The sequence below is a fragment of the Sebastes umbrosus genome, chromosome 1 (assembly GCF_015220745.1).
Source record: "Sebastes umbrosus isolate fSebUmb1 chromosome 1, fSebUmb1.pri, whole genome shotgun sequence".
Taxonomy (NCBI): Eukaryota; Metazoa; Chordata; class Actinopteri; order Perciformes; family Sebastidae; genus Sebastes; species Sebastes umbrosus.
This window is the reverse complement of record NC_051269.1, coordinates 20,193,565-20,218,469: the sequence shown is the minus strand read 5'-3', so window position 1 is coordinate 20,218,469 and position 24,905 is coordinate 20,193,565. Positions and strand designations below refer to the sequence as shown.

Here is a 24,905-nt window from a genome sequence, read left to right as displayed (position 1 = left end):
GGCCAAGTGGACGGGCTAGGAGGGCGAGGCGAAACGGCAGCTGGAAGTATGGAAAGTATAGCTTTGACACGGGGTGGCGGGTTAGGGGGGGCAGGATTTCCCAAAAGATCTCTGCGACGTACCGGAGTGTTCTGCCAAAGTGTGTTACACCTGGCGGGAAGCGGAGCCAACTCAATTAATGTATTTTGAGCCAACGGGACCCCGGCGGTCTCTGAGGATCTGCTCATATTCTCCTCTTCTCGCACAAACAAATGAAGCACCTGAGCACGCCAGTGAAGGGCAACGGCGGCCGCGTCAGTCACGGATGTGGTTCACCGTGAAAATCGTTTCACGTGGCTTTATTTTCTGAGATTCAGCATGCGTGTTTTCACATCAAGCCGCCGCTGTAAAGACCTGTGACGGTCGCTCATGCTATTAGGGCTGAAGTGAGATGCTTGCATTGCTGCGTGTGCAATTTTACGTTCATTTAAGTTTTCCCTGCCTCTATGTATGTGCTTGAGTTGCATGTTTCTCTGTTTGACTATATGCCGTAGCTGTGCACTTCTGCGCATCACAAGAATGGGGTATGTGATAGGAATGGGGGGCCTAGGTATCAGAAAGCTGAAGAGGTAAGCAGTGGTATTTCTTTCCCGTTTCTTGACTAAAGAGAAGGTAGCATTAAATGGAGTGACTTTAAGTCCTTCATGCAGAGCAGACTGTGATTAGGGGCTTAGCTCAGCAGCAGCCCCCCTCTCCCTCTCTGTGTCTCCATCTTTGCCTCAGCCGCTGCCTCTGGGACACACACGCCTCTCTGTGCCAAAGCTCCGCAGCATCTCTTTCTCCAGCTCTCGCAGCTTCTCTTGGCAGTCTGAGTTACAGTGAGCAGAAAGGATGAAGAAAAGGAGGCAAAAAAAAAAAAAGAAATCCCAGATTAAAAGAGATGTGGCCGAAGGGGCCGAAGCCATTTCCTACAGAAAATAAAGTTCTAAAGCAGCGTAGCATGAACAACACGCACAGGTCACCTAAGGGAGCTCAACCCTCTGCTGGCTGCGTGCAGCTCTGCGCGCCCCGGTCCACTCGGTGGGAGCCGGCGAGGGCTACTGGGCGAACTCGTTAGGCACCGGAGATAAACCTTATCACAAGTCTGCTGAGTGAGAACAGCGGGGGCAGACGGACTCCTCTCAATTTATCTCTTTCATTCTCTCCCTCTCTTTCTCTCCCTCTCTCTCTCACACACGCGCACTCAGAACCAGACGCTATCTTGGTTAATAGACAAGCCACATTCTGATGATCCTTGTTGTTTAAAGAGTCAGTGCACGCTCCGCTTCGTTGCCCTCTTCTGCCGTTTTGAAAGATGAAACAGAGCAGGTTTGATACTATAGCGGGAAGGGTAACAGCTGAACCACATTTCTATACAGGAGAATCAGCTGTTAAGCGCTACAATTAATACCATTTTACCTGCACAAGTAGCATATTGGTGCATGATGTCATTTTTTTTTGCCTTTGATTATTAATGAAACTTTGACTTAAATTTGAACTCACATTTTATTTGTTATTTGTTGATTTTTATTGTTATTTGTAGCCTTGTTCCTACAGTAAGTGCACTGATGTGATGCCAGCATACATCACTGTGCCAAAACCAACCAGTGCTGAAACATTATGTCAGATATATGAATTAGTTACATCTTTCATTATTTTCTGATTTTATAGACTAAATGATTAATCAACAATGAAAATAATAGTTATTTGCAGACCTAAATTGACTACTTGAACTTCAGTTTTGTCTGTCAACTCCAGTGGGCAACATCCGGGTCTGAAAAGTGAAGCCAATGTGGAAGTGCCTTAAACTTGCCTTCTTTCTAACAGCCAGCAGGGGGCGACTCCTCTGGTTGCTAAAAGAAGTCTGATTGTAAAAAAGTCTATGAGAAAATGACCCTTCTTCTCACTTGATTTATTACCTCAGTAAACATTGTAAACATGAGTTTATGGTCTCTATCGCTAATCGCATTTGCCAAAATGCTGACCTCGAGGCTTCAAAACTGCAGTCCACAAACCATTGGCTGACGTCACGGTGACTATGCCCACTTCTTCTAGACAGTCTATGGTCAACTCAGGATTATTTTCTACACTAAATACTTTAACAGAGGCATTGTGTTGTCATGGATTGTAATGATATTTGTTTGCAGTTATGTAATATCTAGTCCTGAAAGGCATAGTTCTGGTATTTTGAAGTGGGGTTGTATGAGGTACTTATCCATAGTAGGTGTATTATCTTCAGTAGATGGTGGTCAACACACCCCCGGTTTATAGAAGCAGACAGGAGTAACCGCACAGAAGCAAAATAATGTACTGCTGTGGACGGGGCCAGCAGCAAAACGTGTTTCAAGCCACCTAAAAGAAAGGCTCACCTCAAAAAATCAATATCAGTTTAAGTGCTCGCTATATTTAGAATATTTCCGCCGGTTTACCTAGCCATGAGACAGCTGTTTCCGAAGGTTAACTGACAAATTTTACCTCGCAGAACACAGGGGTTGCTGGTCTATCGCTGCTAACCAAAGTCACACAATAACACAAACAAACTAACCAGCAACTCCTGGGATCTGCGAGGTAAAATTACTGTTTTTTTGCCATGGAGTCTGGCGGCTTTGGCGAGAGCATAGATAAAGTCTTCTGTTCCCCATCAGAATCATAGACTGTATAGCTGCCTCAAAGCATGGTAAACCAACGAAAATATTCTAAATATGACATACACTTAAACTGATTTAGATTTTTTAGGTTTCTTTTAGGTGAGTAAAATACATTTTGCTGCCGTCCCCGCTTCCGTGCCGGTACTCCTGTCTGTTTCTCCAAACTGTGGGCGTGCCAACTGTCATCTACTGTAGGTAATACACTGACTATGGATAAGTGCCTCACACAACCCCACTTCAGAACACTCAAACTATCCCTTTAACTAAGCCATTCTTCTCATCTCCCTGTTTGACTCTATGAACCAGAGTTTCAGCTATTTTCTTTCAGTTCTGTCCAGCAGGCTGTGTTAATGTGAAGCCTGGAGTCCAATAATGGATGTATTTATGCAACCAAATAATCAGACAGCTCGGCAAGCTGTATAACAAGTAGCATTCGATGACGTCACTGAATGGAACTGAATGGCTTAAATTACGTGCCTGTCTCTATCTAGGACACATATTTTTCTTGTGCACCGTATTTCTGTATAAGCGCTCATTCAGCAAAGCTTTTGAAGAACATCAATGCCTGGTTCCTGTACCGATCTAAACATTGTCAAAGAGAATGCCTGTGCATACTGCATGTGCAGTATTTTACGGTGAGGCTATAGGAATCCCTTGGCCGCATAATGATTCAAGGACGCTTCATATATCTCCTCCAGTAGGAAAGCACCTCTTCCTCTGCAACTCTAAAAGGTTCTTAAAGATCCGAGGCTACAAAGACTTTCGAAATGGTAAAGGGACATGTTTCCAGACTCCGTTTATGAGGCATTAGGCTAGGACAGGGTTGAGGATGGCTGCTATGCCAGAGCTCTTATAATACCTTGGGGGATTTCATCATGTATGCTTTGAAGTGCGTAATGACAAACTGGAAAGGGGTTTGGGCTGCATCAGGGTTAGCTTCCTTTCTCTTTTTCTGAGAGGATTAGCTTCTGTGTCTCAGCTCGGAAAACCGCAAAGCCTGGTCACATCTCACCCCTATACACTCCACTAGTTTACATAGATCACACAGATCTTTATTATTTATTCATGTACTTATGTCTTTTTTCCTTTATGGAGTAGATTCAGCCTCTAAACACGTTATAGGTCATCATTTCTGTCTGGTGAAATCACACTGCACTGGGTCACCAGGGTCTCTGCTTGTTTACTTGGACCAGCCGGTGCTTTTGGGCCATGTTGTGCATGTCCCTTTCACTCGCTGTGTCATCCATCTTCCCCGCTGATGGAGTGATAAGAGAGCAGCACCGCGCATCCAGCTATAGCCACATGAAAGCGACCGCATGTACAGAAAATTAGCTTGTCAAGCGGCAAATGCACCGCATTCACGGCCGCGTGCATCGTATTGTCTGGTGAATGACTGATTTACGAACATAATGACTCAATGGCTCTCACAGCCAAGATGAAGGAAAGGGCTCTGTGTGAAGGCTGTGTGTGTGTGTAACACACCATAGATGAGGTGCTATGTTATGAAATATAGATTAAAAAGGAGGACAGTGTGAAAAGGTGGCCTTACTCTGATACAACCACTTTCTGATGATTTATTTCCTCTCCCCCCTCTAGCTTGTTTTTTATTCTATTTTTCTTTTTAGGTAAAGTCGTCAAGTTGACACCTTATGCAACGCCTCTCCCTCTGTTTTTCTTGAAGGTCGTTTGCTACCTTTCAGAGTAGCAGCTATCAGCCACCTCTCTGATTTTGTCGAGAATGAATGCCACAGCATGGATTAAAAGCTTGTTCTAACCACGCGTAGCAGCTCCCTTCCTAACTCTGCAGTAATATCCTTCTTGCAAACAGAAAAACACAAACAGCAGGATGCACCTGTGCTTGAGAGTTTGTTTGGTGGTGGGAGCACACCGTTCTCTCTCAGACCTGAGCCTAGTCAAGATCGGTTTTATTTTTTTATTTGTGTTTTAGAAATCTAGAATAATTTACAGTATGCATGCTTTTCTGTTATTATCAGGGTCAAATGAATCCTGATGATCAACAACACTGACTGTGCCATGCTCTATTTCTCTATTTGGCTGCTTTGGTTTCATCATCATTTTCACAAATGATGCTCAAATCTTGCCAGTGTGCCACCAGTGGATACCCATCAGCTACTTAATTTAGGGGACACGCTAAAAATGTGTTTTCCACTTCCCTTCAATTTAAAAACACAAAGTAATGAGTGTTCAAGCACAGAAAGTGAGTTTCTGCATGATGTTTGATTTCCATTTTTTTTTTTTTTTGCATATTAAAGGGGACATACTGTATCATGAAAAACTCACTTTTTCTTTTCTTTTACTTTTTCACTTTTTGCAAGTGCACATACATCTGGAGTACCTACCAACCTACAAACTGTGAAATAAGACAACCCAGTCAGTTTTTTTTGTGGGCTGCCATTCAGATTTGGCTAAGATCTACCTTTGCAAAGGTCCACCATATTTTTCTCGCAAGCCAATCAGAGCAGACTGGGTCTTAAAGAGACAGAGCGTTTCAGACAGAGGGTGAATACAGGTATATTCAGACCGACAGTATGAGAAAAATAATGTGTTTTTTGAGCATTAAAGCATGTAAACATGTTCTAGTAGAAACCCAAAATACAAGTGTGAACCTGGAAATGAGCATGATATGTCCCCTTTAAGTTTTGGAGACTATGTTTTATTGCAATAGGATACCAAGCATCAAGCTGATGTTTTCAGGACATAATATTACATCTACTACCAAACTCACAGGTGCTCTCTGCAATATTAAATTCATAGATACTAACACATTTCCAAGTTCTGTAAAACTGCTCCGATGGGTTTTTGCAAGGTTCACTGTGCAGCAGAGATGCTATGGTATTAAGTATAACTCATCTCCTGATCAATTTTTATTTAATGAACTGTGTTAGTTGAAGTGCACTGAGACCTGCACTTACCTCAAATCTAGATGTACATTTTGGAGCCTCTCTATGTAAACACGTACCACAGTTCTCTCCACAAAAACACACCACTGCTGCTCATCCTCGAAACAGTTCAAAGGGGTGAAGACGAGCTTTTGGCATGCAGAATGTGAGAACGCAGGAGGAAGTGTCAATCTAATTTCTCTGAGCGGAGCTGGATCACAGCAGACCTGTCGCTGGAGCTGATACGGCCCGGCTCTTCTGGTCAGAGTGTCTCGGCTCAGCAAAACCCAACTCCAGACACTCCAAACGTGTCACTGTCACAAATACAGGCGAGCAGTGACAGCACACAAACTCTGACTGCTTAACACTCCCGATTCAAAGAGGACCTCTTGCTGAGGTCAGGGCAGAAGTCAAACTTTGGCATTTGCAGAGAACAACTCTGAGAGAGTTGTGACAGTTCCCAACATCTTGGCTAATGCACCAGGAGTGCACAGAGGTCAGCCTCTCTTCTTTGTAGATCTGGATCTCTCCTCTGCCCACACTAAGCAGCATCCGCAGTCAACTTTATTGAACTAAAGTAATGGTTAGAAGGTACTTTCAAGCCGAAAGCAGCAACTGCCGGCTGTGCCGCCTCCCTTTGCGATAAGACCTATGTCAGCAGCAAACATGCAAGAACGACAGAGGCGGAATTGTGGTAGGTGGGCACTCCTGGTGTAAATCTTGACTGACATGCTGTTATTAACAGTAGGTGGCTATAGAGGTTTGCATTTCAATTTTCATAAGCACCTGTCAAATAAATGTGAAGACTAGAAAATGCACACAAACATACAAAGGGTTTAGAGCTTATTAGACATGTTTTAAGCTGCAGTCGGTAACTTTGAGCAAATATGATAAAAAGTTATTTTTATAAAATTGTCACTATATCCTGACAGTAGTACATGTGACAGATAATCTGAAAAAAAGTAATGTTCCTCAGTATCATCCTTATGCTCCTAATGGCATTAGCAAGATTTCACAGTACCGAAGAAAAACAAACAATCAGAGCCGAGCAGTTCCGAAAACAGCTGTCAATCACTGCTCGCGAAACTGGCGAACTCCGATCCAACTAGGCAGCGCTTGATATGAATCAAGACTCTGTTACTGTAATGTCTACTTCTCCCCTCAAATCTTTTCAGAAACATTTCAGTGTACGGTTTAGCTGTAAAATGAGAAAGTTTGCTCCGGCAGGTGGGCGGTCTTAGTTTTGGCTCAACTGTTTTCAACATGGCTGCCGAGTCCCAAACTTTCTCATTTTACAGCTAAACAGTACACTACAAGATGTTTCTGAAAACATTTCAGGTGAGAAATAGGCATTACAGTAACACAATATTGATTCATATTTGATCAGCGCTGCCTAGTTTGACTGCTTGATCGGAGTTTGCGAGTTGTGATTGACAGCTGTCCAGAGACTGCTCGGCTCTGATTGGTTGTTTAGATTTTGGCGCGGTGAAAACTTGCAAATGCCATTAGGACCACAGGAGTACACCGAGGAACATGATTTTCTTCACGGATTATCTGTCTCTTGCACTACTGTCAGGATATAGAGTTTTATAAAAAAATACTTTTTTATCATATTTGCTCAAAGTTACCAACTGCAGCTTTAATTTGTCCACAATTGTTATCTTATAGTGTGTGATACAGAGATTCTAGTGTTCCAAAATACATTTTACATGATGTTATTACTGTAATAACATGAAAGCATAGAGGAGTGATATTATGAATGGCTGTCAACAGTACAGCTTCTTCTCCCTACCACTTATTGGCCAGGACAGCAGTACTGGTAGTGCTGCCTGAGTAGGCAGCAAAGTTGCTGCTGTGTGCGTATTGAAATGAATAGAGGAAATAAATAGTGCAAATACCCAAGAGACTGTGTTAGCATCAGCATGCTAATATAGTCATGCCATCATTGCATCCCGTGTACCTAAGCTTTTAATTAATTTACTAAACAGCTGGAACAGGGATGGTGAAAAGGATTTGGGATTTTTAATTTGCTACTGTAATGACAGGATCAAGGTGTTTTTATAACTGCTGAGTCTGATTTTCACAGTAAGGGTGTACTAAAGAGATTCATTTAGTGCATGTAAGTTCAGTTGTCTTATTATAATTGACATGGTAATTACATAGTAGTTACATGCTTTGGCGCTACTCACACTGTTGTTAGTCTGGCTTCCATACTGTGTATATCTCCCTTCATCACTCTCCTTGCCAATAGAGGGCAGTGCAGTGTCTGTATATACATGAACAGGGCAGACACACCCACCGCTTGACAGCGAGGTCATTTGCAAAGGGCCTGATCTGTTGCTGTGACAGTTAACATACTAATTACAGGGAATCATAGGCACTCTAGCACTGCCTCGGAGTAGAGTCCTCCTTCTCTGGCCCTGGGTTTCTGCTCACTCTGTACTTGTCAAGATAGCACACAGGAACAAATTATGTACCCAGAAGGGAAATCCTGCAGATCTGCTAAATGTGCTAATTCGGTCACCATTCTTCCTCTGTGATTATACATGAATATAGAGAGGACGATAGGCAAAAAAACTGCATCAATTCAAAAGGAGAGGGAAGAAAGCCCTCTCTCCTCTTTGATTTCCTATTGTGGCAAAGCAATCCTGTCTGTTGCAGTGATATGTTCTCTCCTTATTCTCTGCTCTGCTAATTAGTCTTCCTGCTACTTGCTTTCAAGACATGGACAACTACCACTCTGAATGCTGCTTAATTTATTGTTGTTGGCCGGTGTTAAGAGATTTAAGCACACATTGTCTTTTTCTCCTGCTCCTTTTAAATGTAACAGGAAATGTAAACATGAACTTTTATGTGATGTGGAAAGTGTTTTCACTAGGGCTGTCAATCGATTCAAATAGTTAATCGCGATTAATCGCACATTTTTTATCTGTTCAAAATGTACCTTAAAGGGAGATTTGTCAAGTATTTAATACTCTTATCAACATGGGAGTGGGCAACTATGCTTGCTTTATGCAAATGTATGTATATATTTATTATTGGAAATCAATTAACAACACAAAACAATGACAAATATTGTCCAGAAACCCTCACAGGTACTGCATTTAACATAAGAAATATGCTCAAATCGTAACATGGCAAACTCAAGCCCAACAGGCAACAACAGCTGTCAGTGTGTCAGTGTGCTGATTTGACTATGACTTGCCCCAAACTGCATGTGATTATCATAAAGTGGGCATGTCTGTAAAGGGGAGACTCGTGGGTACCCAGAGAACCCATTTTCATTCACATATCTTGAGGTCAGAGGTCAAGGGACCCCTTTGAAAATGGCCATGCCAGTTTTTCCTCGTCAAAATGTAGTGTAACTTTGGAACGTTATTTTTCCTCCTTTTCGATACAGTAGTATGACATGATCGCTATCAATGGATTCCTTAGGTTTTTCTAGTTTCATACGATACCAGTATCTTCACTCTAGCCTTAAAACTGAGCCTGCTACAACCTAAAAATCGCAAGTTGCGTTAATGTGTTAAAGAAATGAGTGGTGTTAGAACTAATTTGCATTAACGCGTTATTATCACGTTAACTTTGACAGCTCGTTCGCTCAATTTAATTGCTGTAAACCAATTTGTTAATCTTCTCCTTTTTCAGTTCTGTTATGAAATGGTTGATCCGTTTAAGATGGTTAAATCACGGCTAGAAAAATAAATCATTTGTTTTAAAATATCTAAATACAGGCTTGAAACAATGGGCCTTAAAGTGTGGTGGTTGAACAATCAGATTAGTGAAACAGTTGTGATTTGTGTTTGTCTCATGTCGTGCCAAACAGGCCACCAAAGAATTAGGATCCAAGAATTGTAAGGGGCATATTCAAATTCATGGAGGGTGCTCCTTGATGTGCAGAGCCTCCTTGGCAAAAGTAGCTGCAACCACCACATGGCTAGGACTGAGCTGGCACCGGAGCTGCCTTTGTTCTGCGCTTCCTGCCATCTGATAAAGGATTATAGAAAGCCTTGTCCACTCTTGTGCCCGGGGTTTCATCTAGTACCCCATGTTGACAAACAGTTGTGTCAGTTTCTGTCTATGAGGTGGGTAAGGATCGCTCATCCAAAGCTCGTCTGGGCCCTGTGCGGATGTCTCCTGTCTCTGGCATAGGGAAGTGAAGATGGAGGAAGTGATTGACTACACAGAGAAGTTTTGGCCCGTAGTCCTCTTTTGAACTCATTAATGCAGGGGCAGTACACGGCTTTCATCCAGAGTTGGAACTGCCATGGCCGCAGGAGTCAGCAGTGTGGGTGTGTGGATCTATGTGCATGTGTGTGTGTGTGTGTGTGTGTGAAGAGGGGGCATAGCGACACAGCGAATTTGCATCACATTTGTTGGGTGTGTTGCAATCGTTCAGCTAGGAGCGGTGAAGGACACGAGGAAGAAAATCTCAGTCGAGTCATGAATATGAGTTTGTGATGTCCTACCAATGTCAGGCTGTGGCTCTGAGCGGCGATATGCAAAACCACTCTCCAACTTCATTCCACTTATTGCTGATATGATCTGTGGCGTAGCCAGGGGAGACAGGGAATCGTTACTGTACGGACAGTGGTTATTAAATCGAGGGAAATGTCCTGAGCCGGTTTTAATAATAAGCTGATAGCCGTACGGTTTTGCCGCGAGTCCTCGCCACCTCTAAAGATCCTGATAGAGGCCCATCAAGAGTTAAAAATCAGACCGTCTACTCAGCCCTCTCGTGCAGATGGTTTAATCTTATTGTCTTCAAATGACTTTGAATATTCCGAACGTAGCGCAGGCCTGCAAGCACAGCAGGTGGTTGGCCCTTTGATCTCGGCTTGTAGATGCAGCTGGAATTTAAATCGCAGGGTGACATCGAGCTCATGAAATCATAACATGGGAAGCAAGTTCCATCTTTGATCCTGTTGTCCTTTTGTATTAGATTCATTACGAGACTGTGATGTATTGGGAAACAGAAAATGAACAAACAAGCTTCACCACCTGATTCTAAACATCTACATCTACCTCGACCCTGTAAGAGAGGTGGCGGTTTATCTGTTTTTACAAGAAATGTTTTAAGTGCTCTCCCATTTCCTTTGGTCATTTTAGTTCATTTGAAGTCTTATGTTTTCAGGTCCTGTTCCTTTACTGTGTGTTTTAGTTTATAGACCACCAAGGTACAACAATTTTATTACAGAATTTCTATCAATTGTTCTATCTAAATATGACAGAGTGCTTATTTTAGGTGATTTTAATATCCATGTATGTTTCCCCTCACACCCCTTGTCCAGTGAGTTCCTTGATTTACTGGATTCTTTTACTCTTTTACAATCAGTTCAAGGAGCTACTCATTCTAAAGGTCATCTTCTGGATTTAGTAATTTCTTCTGGTTTCTCCCCAGAGAATGTAGAGTTAATAGATTTCCCAGTATCAGACCACAAAGCTGTTATTTTTAAAGCTCCTTTTCAATCTTCCCCTGTTTTAAAACCTCATCGCATCATTCGGTCCCGCATTTTTACCGCTGACTCTGCAGCCAAACTCAGTAATTATTTTATCCCCATTACAACTCCTCCACAAAATCCGGATGAACTTTTAACCTCTTTAAACAGTCACTCTAGATAGATAGATAGATAGATAGATAGTAACTTTATTGATCCCGAGGGAAATTCAAGAAGTTCAAGAAATGCTTGACCGCATTGCCCCTAAGAAAACCAGAAAGTCAAAACCAAACTCACTCCTATGGGTCAATGATGACACTCGATACCTGAAACAATGGTGCAGGAGACTTGAACGTAAATGGAAGTTAACCAAGTCCACTGCTATTCACAATACTCTTAAGGACCATATGATAACATACCAGAAAGCAATAAAAGACACAAGATCAGCTTATTTCTCAGATATAATTTCCAAAAACAATCACAACCCTAAAACGCTTTTTAATGTGATCAGCTCTGTTCTTAATGGACCAACCAGTACAGACCTCGAACCGTGTAATGATTGGACAGAGAAATTTGCTGCACAAAAGGGGATCCAGATTGGATTTTTTTCAGTAGTGGTTGAATAATAGCATGTTTAAAATCATTTGGAAAGATGCCGGAAGTCAAAGAACTGTTAATAATTAATCAAATAAAAGAACCAACGGTGGGAAATATCGCTTTTAAAAACTTAGTTGGGATACTGTCTAAAACACAAGTAGAGGATTTCATTTGAGAAATTAAAACACCAAGTGCTGAGATGTTTGTGGTGAGTGGTGGTGGGTAGATTTCATGGAATTGGTGAAATTTAAGACCGAATGCTCTCTATCTTCCCAACAAAATAAGAAGAACTGATTGTCGGAAGTTTGTCACGTTACGATAGCTAACAACAACAACAGTGGGGTGCTAGTGAAGAGTCTAACAGTAACGAACAAACTGAATGATAAAAGAAAGTTCTATTGCATTCATTCTCTGTATGTATTTGTTCATGTTTAACAAATGTTTTAACCTGAGCCAGACCCTACAACAAAGATAGTATTTGTATAACATCCATATATGGTCAGTGGTTAACAGCTGTTAAATGATAATAATAACTATATATATTTTTTATCCTGCTAGTATCGGATCGGTACTTGGTATCGGCCTATAACACAAGTTCAGGTATCGGAATCGGGAAGGAAAAAATGGTATCGGAACATCTCTAGAGATGTGATCTATTTTCTTTTCTCTTTTAGCTAAAAAGGACAAATATTGGTCAAAACTAGCTAGTTGTCTCAAATTGTATTTGCATCTGTCAGTGGCAAAGATAAACCCCCATGAAAATATGGAAACAGAATTTTCACACTACTTTACTGTAAAAGAAAACACTGTATAGGTCGTAGGTAAAAAAAAAAAAAAAGAGAAGAAAAAGTCATATAATCGTGTCCAACATCACTCCCTATTTGCTATCAAATGTGCACCGTTTATTTGAGTGCCCTAATTGTCCAGAGTGTTAAATGTATATAAATGGTAAATGGACTTGGACTTATATAGCGCTTTTCTAGTCTTCCGACCACTCACAGCGCTTTACACTACATGTCAGTATTCACCCATTCATACACACATTCATACACTGATGGCAGAGGCTGCTAAGGTGCCAACTTTGCCCATCAGGATCTAATCTAAATACTCATTCTCTTCCCTTCGGGAGCAATTTGGTGTTAAGTGTCTTGCTCAAGGACACATCGACATGTGACCCGGAGCAGCCGGGGATCGAACCACCGACCTTCCGATTGGTGGACAACCTGCTCTACCCTCTGAGCCACAGCTGCCCCTATTATATATATATTGTAATGTACCTTCAAAAATTCCCACAGTGGAACCAAAACATGTTCACTACCTTTTGCTAAAAACCCACAATTGAATGCTTTGTTTTTGATGGATATCTTAAATTACCTTTATGCAACACCACACCTGTCTGTGAAATAATGATGATGCAAGTGTCCGAAATCCTAATTTATTACTTACTATATAAGCAGTGGTTCCCAACCTTTTAGATAGAATGAATGAGTGATTTCAGACACAGCTATAGTCATGTCAATTTACCTTTTAGTTTTAGAGCATCCTTGTGCTATCTTCTGTCAAGCAAGAATGAAAGAAAATACGTAGGTGTGTCTTTGAAACATAGTACAGTCTGCAGTTAAGGTGTCATTTTTAGGCTACTCTTTTTCACCTTTTTCTTCGAAAATTGTTGTATGCTTTCACTCTAGGCAGATGAAATATTGGTGGTGCTTCCTTTCTCAGTTACACTGATCAGCCATCCTCATTGAACAGTTGCTAAATGTTACCTTCTTTTGTTATTTCAGATCTCACCGTCTGCTTTAGAGTTTATCCACAGGTTTTTTTTTTTCCAGCTGCACTGATTTTTCTAGACACCTTTTTTCCCCATTCTTTATTTCTTGTATTAACAGTATAGCTGTCAGTTTCATTGTTGTGTCTTCCATGCTTACCTCTTCTGTAAGAATTTCTAACACAACGAAAAAAATCTATAAGAAATCAAAGAAGGAAAGTAGAATGGGTCTTACTTTCTTTCTTCCATGTCTAATGCTGTGTTCACACCAAGCGCAAAAGCAAATTTTTCACCTCGTGTGAGTTTGACCGCAGGATCATTTGTGTTTATTTGCATTACTTGCGCAAAATGCGCCAGAGAGGAGGGGCTTACCTCCATGTAGATACATACAACATTTCTTTCCACCATTAATCTGATTTACTACAGCGGTACAAACCCAAAATAAGACTTTGCAGTAATTTAATTGCAATAAATGGATAAAAAAAAATGCAGAAATGACTACATCATGATGCCGATATCTGAATCTCTCTGAATTCATACTTTGTCAGGTTTGTCCACAAGACGCCAAGCAAACAACTTTTAAAATGCTTGTTTTCTGAACGGAGTTCGGACTGAACAGGGCAATGTTGGGCTGGGCAATATATCAATAATATATTGATATCGCGATATGAATCTAGATACCGTCTTAGATTGTGGATATCATAATAATGCAGTGTTGTCTTTTCCTGGGTTTAAAGGCTGCATTTAAAAGCTGTTTTATTATTTGCCTTTACCCACTTTGTCATTATATCCACATTGCTGATGATTATTTATCAAAGATCTCCTTGTGTAATTATTTTGTGAAAGCACCAATGGTCAACTATACAATATCGTCGCAATATATATATCGAGGTATTTGGTCAAAAATATTTATTTGAATTTGATTTTCTCCATATTGCCCAGCCCAACCGCAATGCAATGCTAACAATGTCTTCCATCAACACTCGCGACGCTCTTGTTTATACACAAACATACACATAGATTTTCATCTGGTCTCTGTACAAATATGAGGTACTATCGTAGAGCTTTGGGTGCCCACAGATGGCTACAATAATTCCTCCATTTATGATTCAACGTCAGGACGTTAGTGACGTCGGGAGAATTTCAATGCTGATAAGCTTTTGCGACACAGCATCACGCAAATTTCTTGTGCGAGTTGAAAAAGTTCAACTCGTTGCCTTTTCATTGGCTTTGTATATTGCGCCGCGAAGGTCAGAAATCAGTTACTAGATTAGAACCAGCTGCAGAACACGTTTTAGTGCATGATAGATGTTGAGCATCCATAGCAGACATACCTGTTAGAGTTACACAACCTATGTTGACATAAAAGGTCAAATCAAGACGAAACACGGATGACAAACTCAGCATCATTTGATATTTTTATGAAGAAATCAATGAAGAAATCCCACTCTCCATCAGGGCTTGCCTTCTTGATAACCCGAGCAGCAACTTTGCAAAAATCTCTCATGTTAGTAGCTTGTTTAGTGTGCATTACCTGTAGCAGTGCTCTGGATGTAAGTAATTTCAGGTTGACTGGCAATTCACTCTGTGGCCGTCCTGCCTGTAGCTTTAGGCAGTGAGGTTGCAGTGGGGAGGGAGCGCCAGCACCAGTCAATTACCAGTTAATAAACAGTGGAAGTTTTCTATTAGTGCTTGTTAGTGCGTGTAAAAGATTGTTGGTATGTGGAATTGGGGGAAGGCACTGTGACTATGGAATTAGAAAAAAAAATACAGCCATATTTCCTTTCCCTGGGTCTAATATACAGCACCCAGTTCTCTATACGGTTGCCATTTATGGAGATAATATTTGTTATTTGATTTTCAGCAGGCTATACAGTGCAATATATAGTATTTGCAAACTCATTTTTTCTGTTGAACAATGCAAAAATGTGTGCTCAGGAGTTTCACTTGATGCAGTATTTCATAAGTGGCTATAGAGAACTCTTTCCAATAAAGAGAATCCATTACATAAGCATTGCCGAGGCCAACAATGCAAGGCTGGCTGCATTGTGTCTTGTCATTGATAACATTATGGGCCCATGGGGGATACGATGCAGGACCCTTTTTGGATTGCAGTTGTCACAAGTCTGATGTGTGGTAAATCCCCCACATATTTGGTTTCACAGTGCTTAAAGAGGAATATTGCTGTAAGGAAAATCAGTGCACCTGAATAGCCTTGGGAAGTAACATAACATTAATTGGATTTGGGAAAGTCACTCTCACCAAGGGGACACCGCTCAGACAGTCTGACAGCCAAAAGCATGAATCATTAAAACCCTACCCTGTCATATTAGACCACCAATAAACACCACTTCTTACATTTGTCGACATACAGAGCCAAGAGCTGTGGGTGTGTAACTAGGCAGAAAATGTTCACAGCAGATAAGAGACAGTCACAATAAATGGTCCCATCCATTCTATCATGCAGGAAAGGGTGTAATTACACACCTTTTTACATTTATCTTTCAGGAAAGCAATGGATGATCCTCTCCTAACCATTGCCACCTGGAACCAGCATATGGGCTGGCGCCCTCTTGGGGTAATGGGTGGGGCGGACTCTCTGTCGACCATTGGGTCATTGGTAACCAGCAGCTGGGAGGCCGCCCTCTCATCACATCAACAAATCTCGCTTTAATTAGCTCACCTGCCCGTTTCCTTCCTTTTCCTGCCCACGCTCCCCGAAGTCCTCCATCAAACCTTCCCTCAGCCGGCTTACAGGCTCACCTTCCTCTCTCATCCTGCCTCCACACCTGGGAATAGCTCCAGCTTCTCAACTTCACACCTACGCGCACACACACACACACACACAGCGAGTGCTATAAACAAGACTGACAATTGACTCCCAGAAAGCCTGGATCTCATTGATTTTTAAATAGTGCCTCAGTGATACCTTATTAGCATTTGGATCGCCACTGAGATGGTCATTGCTGAAGACCACGTTTCCTTTGTGCCTGTCAAAATAATTTTCACATTCACAGGTGGAAATGATCCACACCGGCTTTGTTGTTATGTTCACAGCAGGTTCCTTCCTTTGGCTGTTTAAAGAAGTCCAATAAGTGGACCAGCGGTTTACTGTATTGATCATAGTCACTCTCTGCATTTTAATGGGAACACAATCTATCTTCGCCTCAGTGTCCTTGTGTCCCTGGAGCCCAGTGAGCCTTTCTCACACAAAACGTTTCTTCATGTAACGGTTGAAATGTTTCATTCCAAATTGATAATGTGGACAATATGTTTCATGCTAATTATGGTGTGGATTTAAATAATTGTCCTATATGGAAAGAAAAGGGCTGTTTAACATTTTGATGAATAATAGGCCTTCATTAGCGAATAGCTCACTCGTACAATATAACAAAATGAGATTTCCTCTTTATACCCAGATCAAATTTTTCAAACGGTGGATATCTCATTAAGGAACGAGCCCCTTCATTTTCACATTTATCCGAATGATGCCAGTGCACGTTCCTGCCTTTGAATACCGTATGAAGTTGTGACAGAGCTCTTCCAATTGAGTGGATGGATCCCACTAGTGTTGCCAGACCGACTCTAGAGAGTGCTAACACATAAAGCAATCTAGGTCCTAAGAAGATTGGCCTACAATGCTTGCCAGTCTCGGGTGGCTGATAAAATCCAACCACCATCGAACTACCAGCACCGTGCGTTGGAGCGCTCCAGTCCCTCTGGTCCAGTGCCACTCGCTCTCTCTTAACCACAGGGCCTTCCATATGGACGCTATTATGGCTGCCGCTTAATTACCTATCAAAAAAACATTTCACTGCACTTGACGGAGGGCTAGCAGAAGGGGAGATGGAGAAAAACAGACAGAGACGGAGGAAAAAGAGCAGGCATAAAAAAAATAGTGAAAGATGGGAATGAGAAATGGGAAAGTGGGACTGAGAGATTGATAGAGAGGACGAGCCATACATCTGCGTAGTGAATTTGAATAGATGGAGACAGACACGGGTGGAGGAGGGGGGAGGAGGGAGTGGAGGAATAGCCTCGCCATGCAGATGGGGAGAGCGCTGATCTGGCCAGCATCCTTTGTTTAGTGTTTACAAACAACAGACAACAAGAGAGGGAAAAACAGGGAGGGTCCCGGCCAGGAGAGGCTATAAATTACCTGTGATTGATGCTTGCCGCCGCGGAGGACGACAGCAAAAGACGTGCGGTGCTCATCGCTGACCCTCTCTTCACTCCCTCCTCCCCGCCGCCACCCCAACAATTCACAATTAGCTGTTCCGTCTGTCACATGGCCCACCCTTAGCGGTCATACACCAAAATAATAATCATTTCCTGCCGGACGGACTGCTAGTTAGTAGAGCAGCTTTCACCACGGGGGGTTTGATGCATCAGCCACGGGCGCTACACTTTAAATGTCAACCGCCATCACTCCGTTTCAGGCAAACAAATTTGCCATACGTCTAAAGAATATAGATTTATTTTCCCTCTTAATAAGATATTGGCTCTTTTTATTGAAAATAATCGGACAAATGTCTTGGCTGAGGAGTTACATTTTGTAGAGCGGACAGTATGGTTACTAAAACAAGAAGAACTAAAAGTAACACCAAAATAAAAACCAATCTAATGGTATAAAAATAAGAATAATGAAGAGAAAGCTGAAACTAGGCCAAAAGTGTAATGTTTGCCTCCAATAATAACTGAAACATCAGGCACTGTTTTTAGTCTTGATCTTTTGATCTTGGCATTGGTAGAAGCAAGCAACCTAAAATTGAATACCTGCAGGTTATATACTAATACGAACGTTGGGGGCTAAGTCTGTCGTTTGTTTATATCATTGGATTTTTTAGCATTCGACATATACAATTGCTATTTTAGCTACAGAGAGTGTTCCCACTCACAGCAAATGAGATAAAATCTTAACAAGAGTCCACAGTAATTTGGGTATTCTGTGAAAATGTAAAAAAGATGTTTAAAAAGTAGGGCCCTCAATCGATTAAAATATTAAATCACAATTAATCAGATGATGGTCCATAGATAATTGTGATTAATTGCACAATTTTTATCTGTTCAAAATGTACCTTAAAGGGAGATTTGTAGTATTAGTAAGTATTTAATACTCTTATCAACATGGAAGTGGGCAAATATGCTTGCTTTACGCAAATGTATGTATATATTTTATTATTGGAAATAACACAAAACAATGACAAATATTGTCGAGAAACCCTCACAGGTACTGCATTTAGCATAAAAAATATGCTCAAATCATAACATGGCAAACTGCAGCCCAACAGGCAACAACAGCTGTCAGTGTGTCAGTGTGCTGACTTGACTATAAATTGTCCCAAACTGCATGTGATTATCATAAAGTGGGCATGTCTGTAAAGGGGAGACTCGTGGGTACCATCAACTACGATGTGAAATGACAAAGTTCTTGTAGATGGCAGAGTTGAGGTACTTTATTGTCAGCAGCGTCCTTGTGAAAAGTGACCAGTCAGTGTCGTTTTGTGTTTTTTTTTTGGACTACATCAAAAGAATAAAACACTAAGGTTACAGTATTGAGCCATGATACATAGTAAATCAATATTCATTTTGTCTCTTTATAGCTTGAAGCTGCCCTCCACAATCCTGTTCACTGTGCATTGTTGGGCTTCTCTGCAGTGAGCACCTCCTTACCTCAAGGCTACTTCTGGGTATGTAATGGCTTTCTTACAAACACACACACATGCATGCATGTACACATACACACACACACGCACACACACACTCACACGCACGCTCTCTCACACACACACACACACACACACACACACACACACACACACACACACACACACACTCAATTGAATGCCAAATGACTAAAACAAATGACAAGGAAAAACAATGCCTATTTTACAAGTTGCTGGTAATTTTCGCTTTTAACACAATAACCATGACCATTTAAACGTCCTTTCTACGTTCTGCTCCCATCCATTAAAAAGCAGAATAAAAAATGTATCTCAAGGCTAAGAATGGGACATGCACCATTTTTCTCTGTAAAACGTCGCCAAGAAACTGTGAATTAATACAGTACAGTATAAAGGCTAGTGGTAGGTAACTGCTGCAGAGTGTTTTATGATGAGTGGGGCAAATTGTACCGTCAGACTATCACATCACAATCCGCGGACTTTTGGCAATTTAGCTGGATCTAGAAAGGGGGGGGTTAAGGGAAAAGAAATGATGCTGAGAATCTGCTATTAATCTTTAAGTTTCAATTTTTGTTCCCGATCCAGTTTAGAGAAGGTGGGCAATTTATCAGGTAATCCTCTTTCGACCTAAAAGGTGGCTAAATCCAGTGTATGCCCTCCAGGACACAGACTACGGCTCAGTGTCTCAGACTTTTGCTTCTGTGGTGCTATTCAGAAAAGAGCACTGGATGCTCACTCAGATGGGGAAAATGAGATATGATGGAGCTGGCATTTAGGGCACTGTGATATCAGTGTTTGAAGGAGCACAGACCACTCTGACCTTCAACCTCTCTTACAGATGACTTAAACGCCCCTGACCTTGTCCTCCCACACCATTTGGAGGCACAAAGGTAGTTTGTCCACATGCTGTGTGTCACACTGGTACAGCATGTGTCCTCTACAGTGAGTGAAGGCTTGTGTTCATGCACAATAAACCATTCACAGTTGCTTCAGTACGTTATCTGTAGTGATAATGGTCATTCATTTCTAAAGCATAGTAGCAAGGCACACAGCAAATAGATGAACATTATTAAGTCAAGACTAGGGGTGTAAGAAAATATAAACAAATATTGAGTATTGCGATATCAGTGTATGTGCCCTCTCAAAGTAATGCTATGATGTTGGATGTTACAGGGACTGTGATAAATGCAAATGCAGATCCCACTGTTCTGATTGAAAATAAACTTTTTTTACTTAGATGTTATGTATATGGTGATATGTTCTTTATACTACGCTTGTTTTCCTAAAATTAGATTTAAAAAATTGCAATACATTGCCTTGCTTACAGAATCGCAATATATTGCAATATATTAAATCGTAACCCCTGTACGTAGAACATAAGTACAGTGATACGTATCGTATCGCCAGATTCTTGCCAATACACAGCCCTAGTCAAAACCAAGTCACGTCTCAAGTCTGTCAGAGCAAGTCTCAAGTAAAGTCATAAGTCTTCAATGTAAATTCCAAGTCTTTCAGGTCTCTGAATGCTGACCATTAAAATGACATTGCATTTGAACATTTCCCTTTCAAAGCCGCATTAGTGTTTTACACATAGTTTAGAACAGGTCCCCCCCTGTTCTGGAATTTGACCAGGTCAAAACTTGAAAGGTACTTGAATGTTTTCGATTTCAAAGTCAAATCTTCATGGAGTAAAGTTTAAAGTAAGTCAAGCTCATGTTCAATTACAAGCCCACCTTTTTATCAAATACTCAATTTGAGTAAGTTTGCCTCAAAAGAAAAAAGAGTTTCGATCTGAATGTAGAAATATTAGAGGTTTTCTGAGGTAGACCATTGTTCAATAAACAATGAAAATACACCTCTTGATTGAATTGTGATTGCATTTTTTGTGTTCGGAGACAGTCACATATGATATTCTGAATAAATGTTGGTACACTTGATACATTTCAACAGCTTGAAACTGTTTGCCTGTAGAGACCCAAGGACTGTGGCTCCTTTTAGGTGAATGCTATCTGTAAGGAAGTCTTAAATGAAATCTGGCTAGTAGGAGGTATTTCACTTCAAGGTGCAATGTGTAACATCTGGGAAGCATTTTAGTTTAAAACATCCACAACATTACTAACGTGAAAAGACATCTATGTTTTGTGTTGCAGAGATATCTATTGAAATGAACATGCTAACCAGCTAGCCCAGGCTTGTCCTGTCTTGTAATACCACTTGTATACCTGGAGAGGCAAAAGAGGGTCACTGTAGCGTCCAGTCTGCCTTCAGTCCAACATGAGAGGACAAAGAAGTTATACATCCACTGTCCATGTACGTTTTGATAGTTTGTTTATTGGATTCATAGACTGTATATAAGAAATGGACGTAGTCACCGTGACGTCACCCATTGGTTTGTGGACTGCCATTTTGAAGCCTCAAATTTGGCATTTTGGCTGTCGCCATCTTGATATTTGGCCGTCGCCATGTCGTTTTTTTGCAACCAGAAGTGACACGAGAGGGTGGAGCTAAGTATAACTAAATGCTGAATAAGACATTTTTAGGCGACCAAATATCTTTCATGAACTGAAAACACACCTTGAAAGGGTTAAAGTTGTAAGAAGAAAACACGGACAACACCGTGGTAGTGACCTGTCAATAACAATGTAGCCACGCCCTAAAGCATACTTTGCTTTATGGTCTATTTTACACTAAATGGGACCATAATTTACCCAAATGAACATCATGCTGTATTGAAGAAGACTTGAAACTAGTGATTGAGAGCATAAACTCATGTTTACAATGTTTACTGAGGTAATAAATCAAGTGAGAAGTAGAGTCATTTTCTCATAGACTTCTCTACAATCAGACTTCTTTTTGCAACCAGAGGAGTCGCCCCCTGCTGGCTGTTAGAAAGAATGCAAGTTTAAGGCACTTGTGCATTGGCTTCACTTCTCAGACCTGGAGGTAGCCCACTGATTGGATTAAGTGGCAGAAACGAGAAAACAACTCGCATCCTCGCCTCGTCCTCCCCGCTGCCAAGAGACTACTTCGCTGGGAGTAGATTATTTAGCAGCTCCGGGAGACAGACAGACCTTCCGTTACCAGTTAGCTCGAAATCAGCCTGCTGTGACTCCTGGTGTCACGGTTTTCGCTGCCTTCCAATCCGAGCCACCACAGCCGGCAACTGAAGCTCCTTCCTCCAGAGCCATCGCACGCTTCCATCCTGGCAAAGCAGTCCCCCGTTAGTGGGGAGAAAGAAATGAAAACACAAGTCATGCCCTCGTCTCTGCCAACCCAGGCACAAACAAATAAACAAACTACCAAAAAGTACACGGACCATACAGCTTTTAGTTATTTTTGTCGAATTTTGAGTATTCTCGCCCTGCTGTTAGTTATTATTTGGCTTTTTTTCGAATAAATTATGACTTTAAATGTAGATTGTATGGACCCAGTAGTAGAGGTGAAATGCTGACCCCTATTTCTTTGGAGCACGTAGCAACGCATTACACTGTGCACCTTAAGAGTCTACATTTTCAGCAGACAGCTTTTCGTCATGAATAGAATTCAAATCTCCTGAGTCAATTTACTGGGCAGGACATTCCTGCTTACTCAGAAGTTCTGGAAACCAACCTTTGCAAACAGGACATGTACCTCTTAGAGTACTAAGCACATCTGACTTTCCAGCTCAGTGAATGTTACATACTGTAGAGTACAACATGTAACCACAGCAAAAAAACAAACTGGTCTCCAAACTAAAAAAAATAATAGTGAAGGCTTGCCGATCCAGCAAGAATAATTAGTGGCTGAGCAATCCCGCCCCCAGTTGGTTCTACCTCCCTGGCAGGCTTGTCAAATAAGGGATGACACTAATCATATTAAAGTGAGATGGGCTATGGGGATTTCTGTGTGCTTTGATCAGAGTAATGACATTGTGTCTAATCGGCCTGATACCCCAGTGTTTCCCTGTTTGCCTTCACCTTCCTTGTCCCACTTTTCCAAACATCCTACTCTCATTTTTTAGATAAAGTCTCCATTAACTCTGCTGTTTTGTTTCTCTTTTTCTTCACTTATTCAGGACGTTAGAATTCATAGCAAGTGTCACAGTAATGGGGAGCTTGAAACGCATCCGTTTCAGAGTACATCAACAATCTGGTGACCCATGGTTTTTGGCTTCTTAATGTGGCAAATACAATTGAGCCGAGTGTGCCATCATGACTATTCTCCCACGCTCCCTCGCTGCGTCCAGAGCAATCTAATTAATGCTGGCAGAGCATTTACTGTTTGGGAAGTTTTTGCTTCTCCCAAACTGAGAGCAGGAATCCGTCCAGGGCACGGCTCCAGATATCTATTTCTCTAAATAAGTAGTGATGACTTTGTCAGGACACGGTATTTGCACTGGATATTGGGCGGGGAGAGAGAGTGGGTCGGGGGGGTGTTGAATTGAAAAGAGGAGGGGAAAGTGTTGGTTGACAGGGACCGTAGTGATGGTGGTGTGTGGAGGGGTTTGGGAGGTACAGACGGGCAGGTTAATGTATAAATTGTGGAGGAGTCTGGGTGAGGGGGGCCATGCCTCTGGCTCTGGTTACACAGAGTCACTTGAAACGGTGTTTTTTTTTGGGCTCGTCGCTGCAAGATAAGTCCTCCCTATCTTTTTTTTCACCCTGTGCATCAGACCGTTATTTGTTCTGGCTCATTCTCAAGAGCCCACAGGATCGCTCCTGTCCAGATTCTGCACGCTGATACAAATCAAACAAATGATTGCATGCAAATAAGGGTGAGCGTGGAGGAGAGGAGCTAAAGACTATATTTAGCTCATGTCACATCCACACGATTTGATTCATACAGAGAATAAATCTTTGGTGTCTAGCAGCAAGCAGCCGTGCTTCTTTTAGCAAGAAGGACATTGTATTTTGTCTGGACATCCACCGAGGCGAGTAATGACGGAATGAAATCATACTGGAAACCCACTTTAATTGTTTGCGAATAGGAGCAATGCCACCTTAATTGGAAATGCATCAGAGATAGGTTGGAGGGCTCCTGCTGTCTTCGTTTTCTCAGCATTGGCTTTGACAGGCTTACACAAAGGCCAATATAAATGTGGTGCCTAGGAAATCAAGCCTCTATTGAGGCAGACACCAGCGCCTGTGGGGTGTGAACCGCCTGGGAAGCTTGGTATGATTGGTGGACCTTTTTTTGATAACATCTAAGGCTGCTTTCTTGTTTGTTTGGGAGAAACCCTAACAAACAAGTCCCTCTTCAAAAAGGGATAGACATCTACAGGCGTTGATTGGTTGAAACTTGGTCCGGATTGAGCCCCTGAAAGGTCCCAGCTTTCAAAAGCTAAATTTCTATGCTTGTGTTTACTTATACGTTGGTACTAAGGCAAGGTATACTCATGCAGCGTTTCGTATGATATCTTACGAAAAGTTATTCCTAATTTTTCGTGTGTTTTCCTTCAAATGTCCAGTAAAACGTGTCAATTTCAGATTGTTACATTCATACAGACTTTTTAAAATAAATTTACGTCTTCACAGTAAACAACGTGGTTTTGTTTAGCCAACAAATCTACTTAGTTAGGTTTAAGGCCGATTCTCATCAGTGTGATGGGAAAATGCGGCACGGGAAAATCGAAGTGCGAATTTTCTGCATGAAAGCTATGCTCAGCGGTTCCACCTCCACACAACAAAAACCTATCCAGACTAGGAATGGTAATAATTAACCGTTAACCGACATTAAGAATTTTGACCGATTAATGCTATCAATTAAACGGTTAAAAGACATATTGAAAAATAAATAAAAACCTGAGGAAAACTCTGAGGAGCAGCTTGTCACTTTAAGGAAAATAGCTGGTCAGCTTTAACATCCCACCTTAA

The 24,905-nt window shown here is 41.5% G+C and overlaps 1 protein-coding gene across 3 annotated transcripts in view; it reads left to right on the top strand.

The window, feature by feature from the left end:
• arhgef10la (Rho guanine nucleotide exchange factor (GEF) 10-like a) overlaps positions 1 to 24,905 on the top strand; it is a 151,351-nt gene that overhangs the window by 99,936 nt on the left and 26,510 nt on the right. For all 3 annotated transcript variants that reach the window (XM_037770926.1, XM_037770937.1, XM_037770916.1), the window contains one exon: positions 18,973 to 19,059. In XM_037770926.1, coding sequence (XP_037626854.1) covers positions 18,973 to 19,059 — 87 coding nt within the window. The remainder of the gene's footprint in view (positions 1 to 18,972; positions 19,060 to 24,905) is intronic.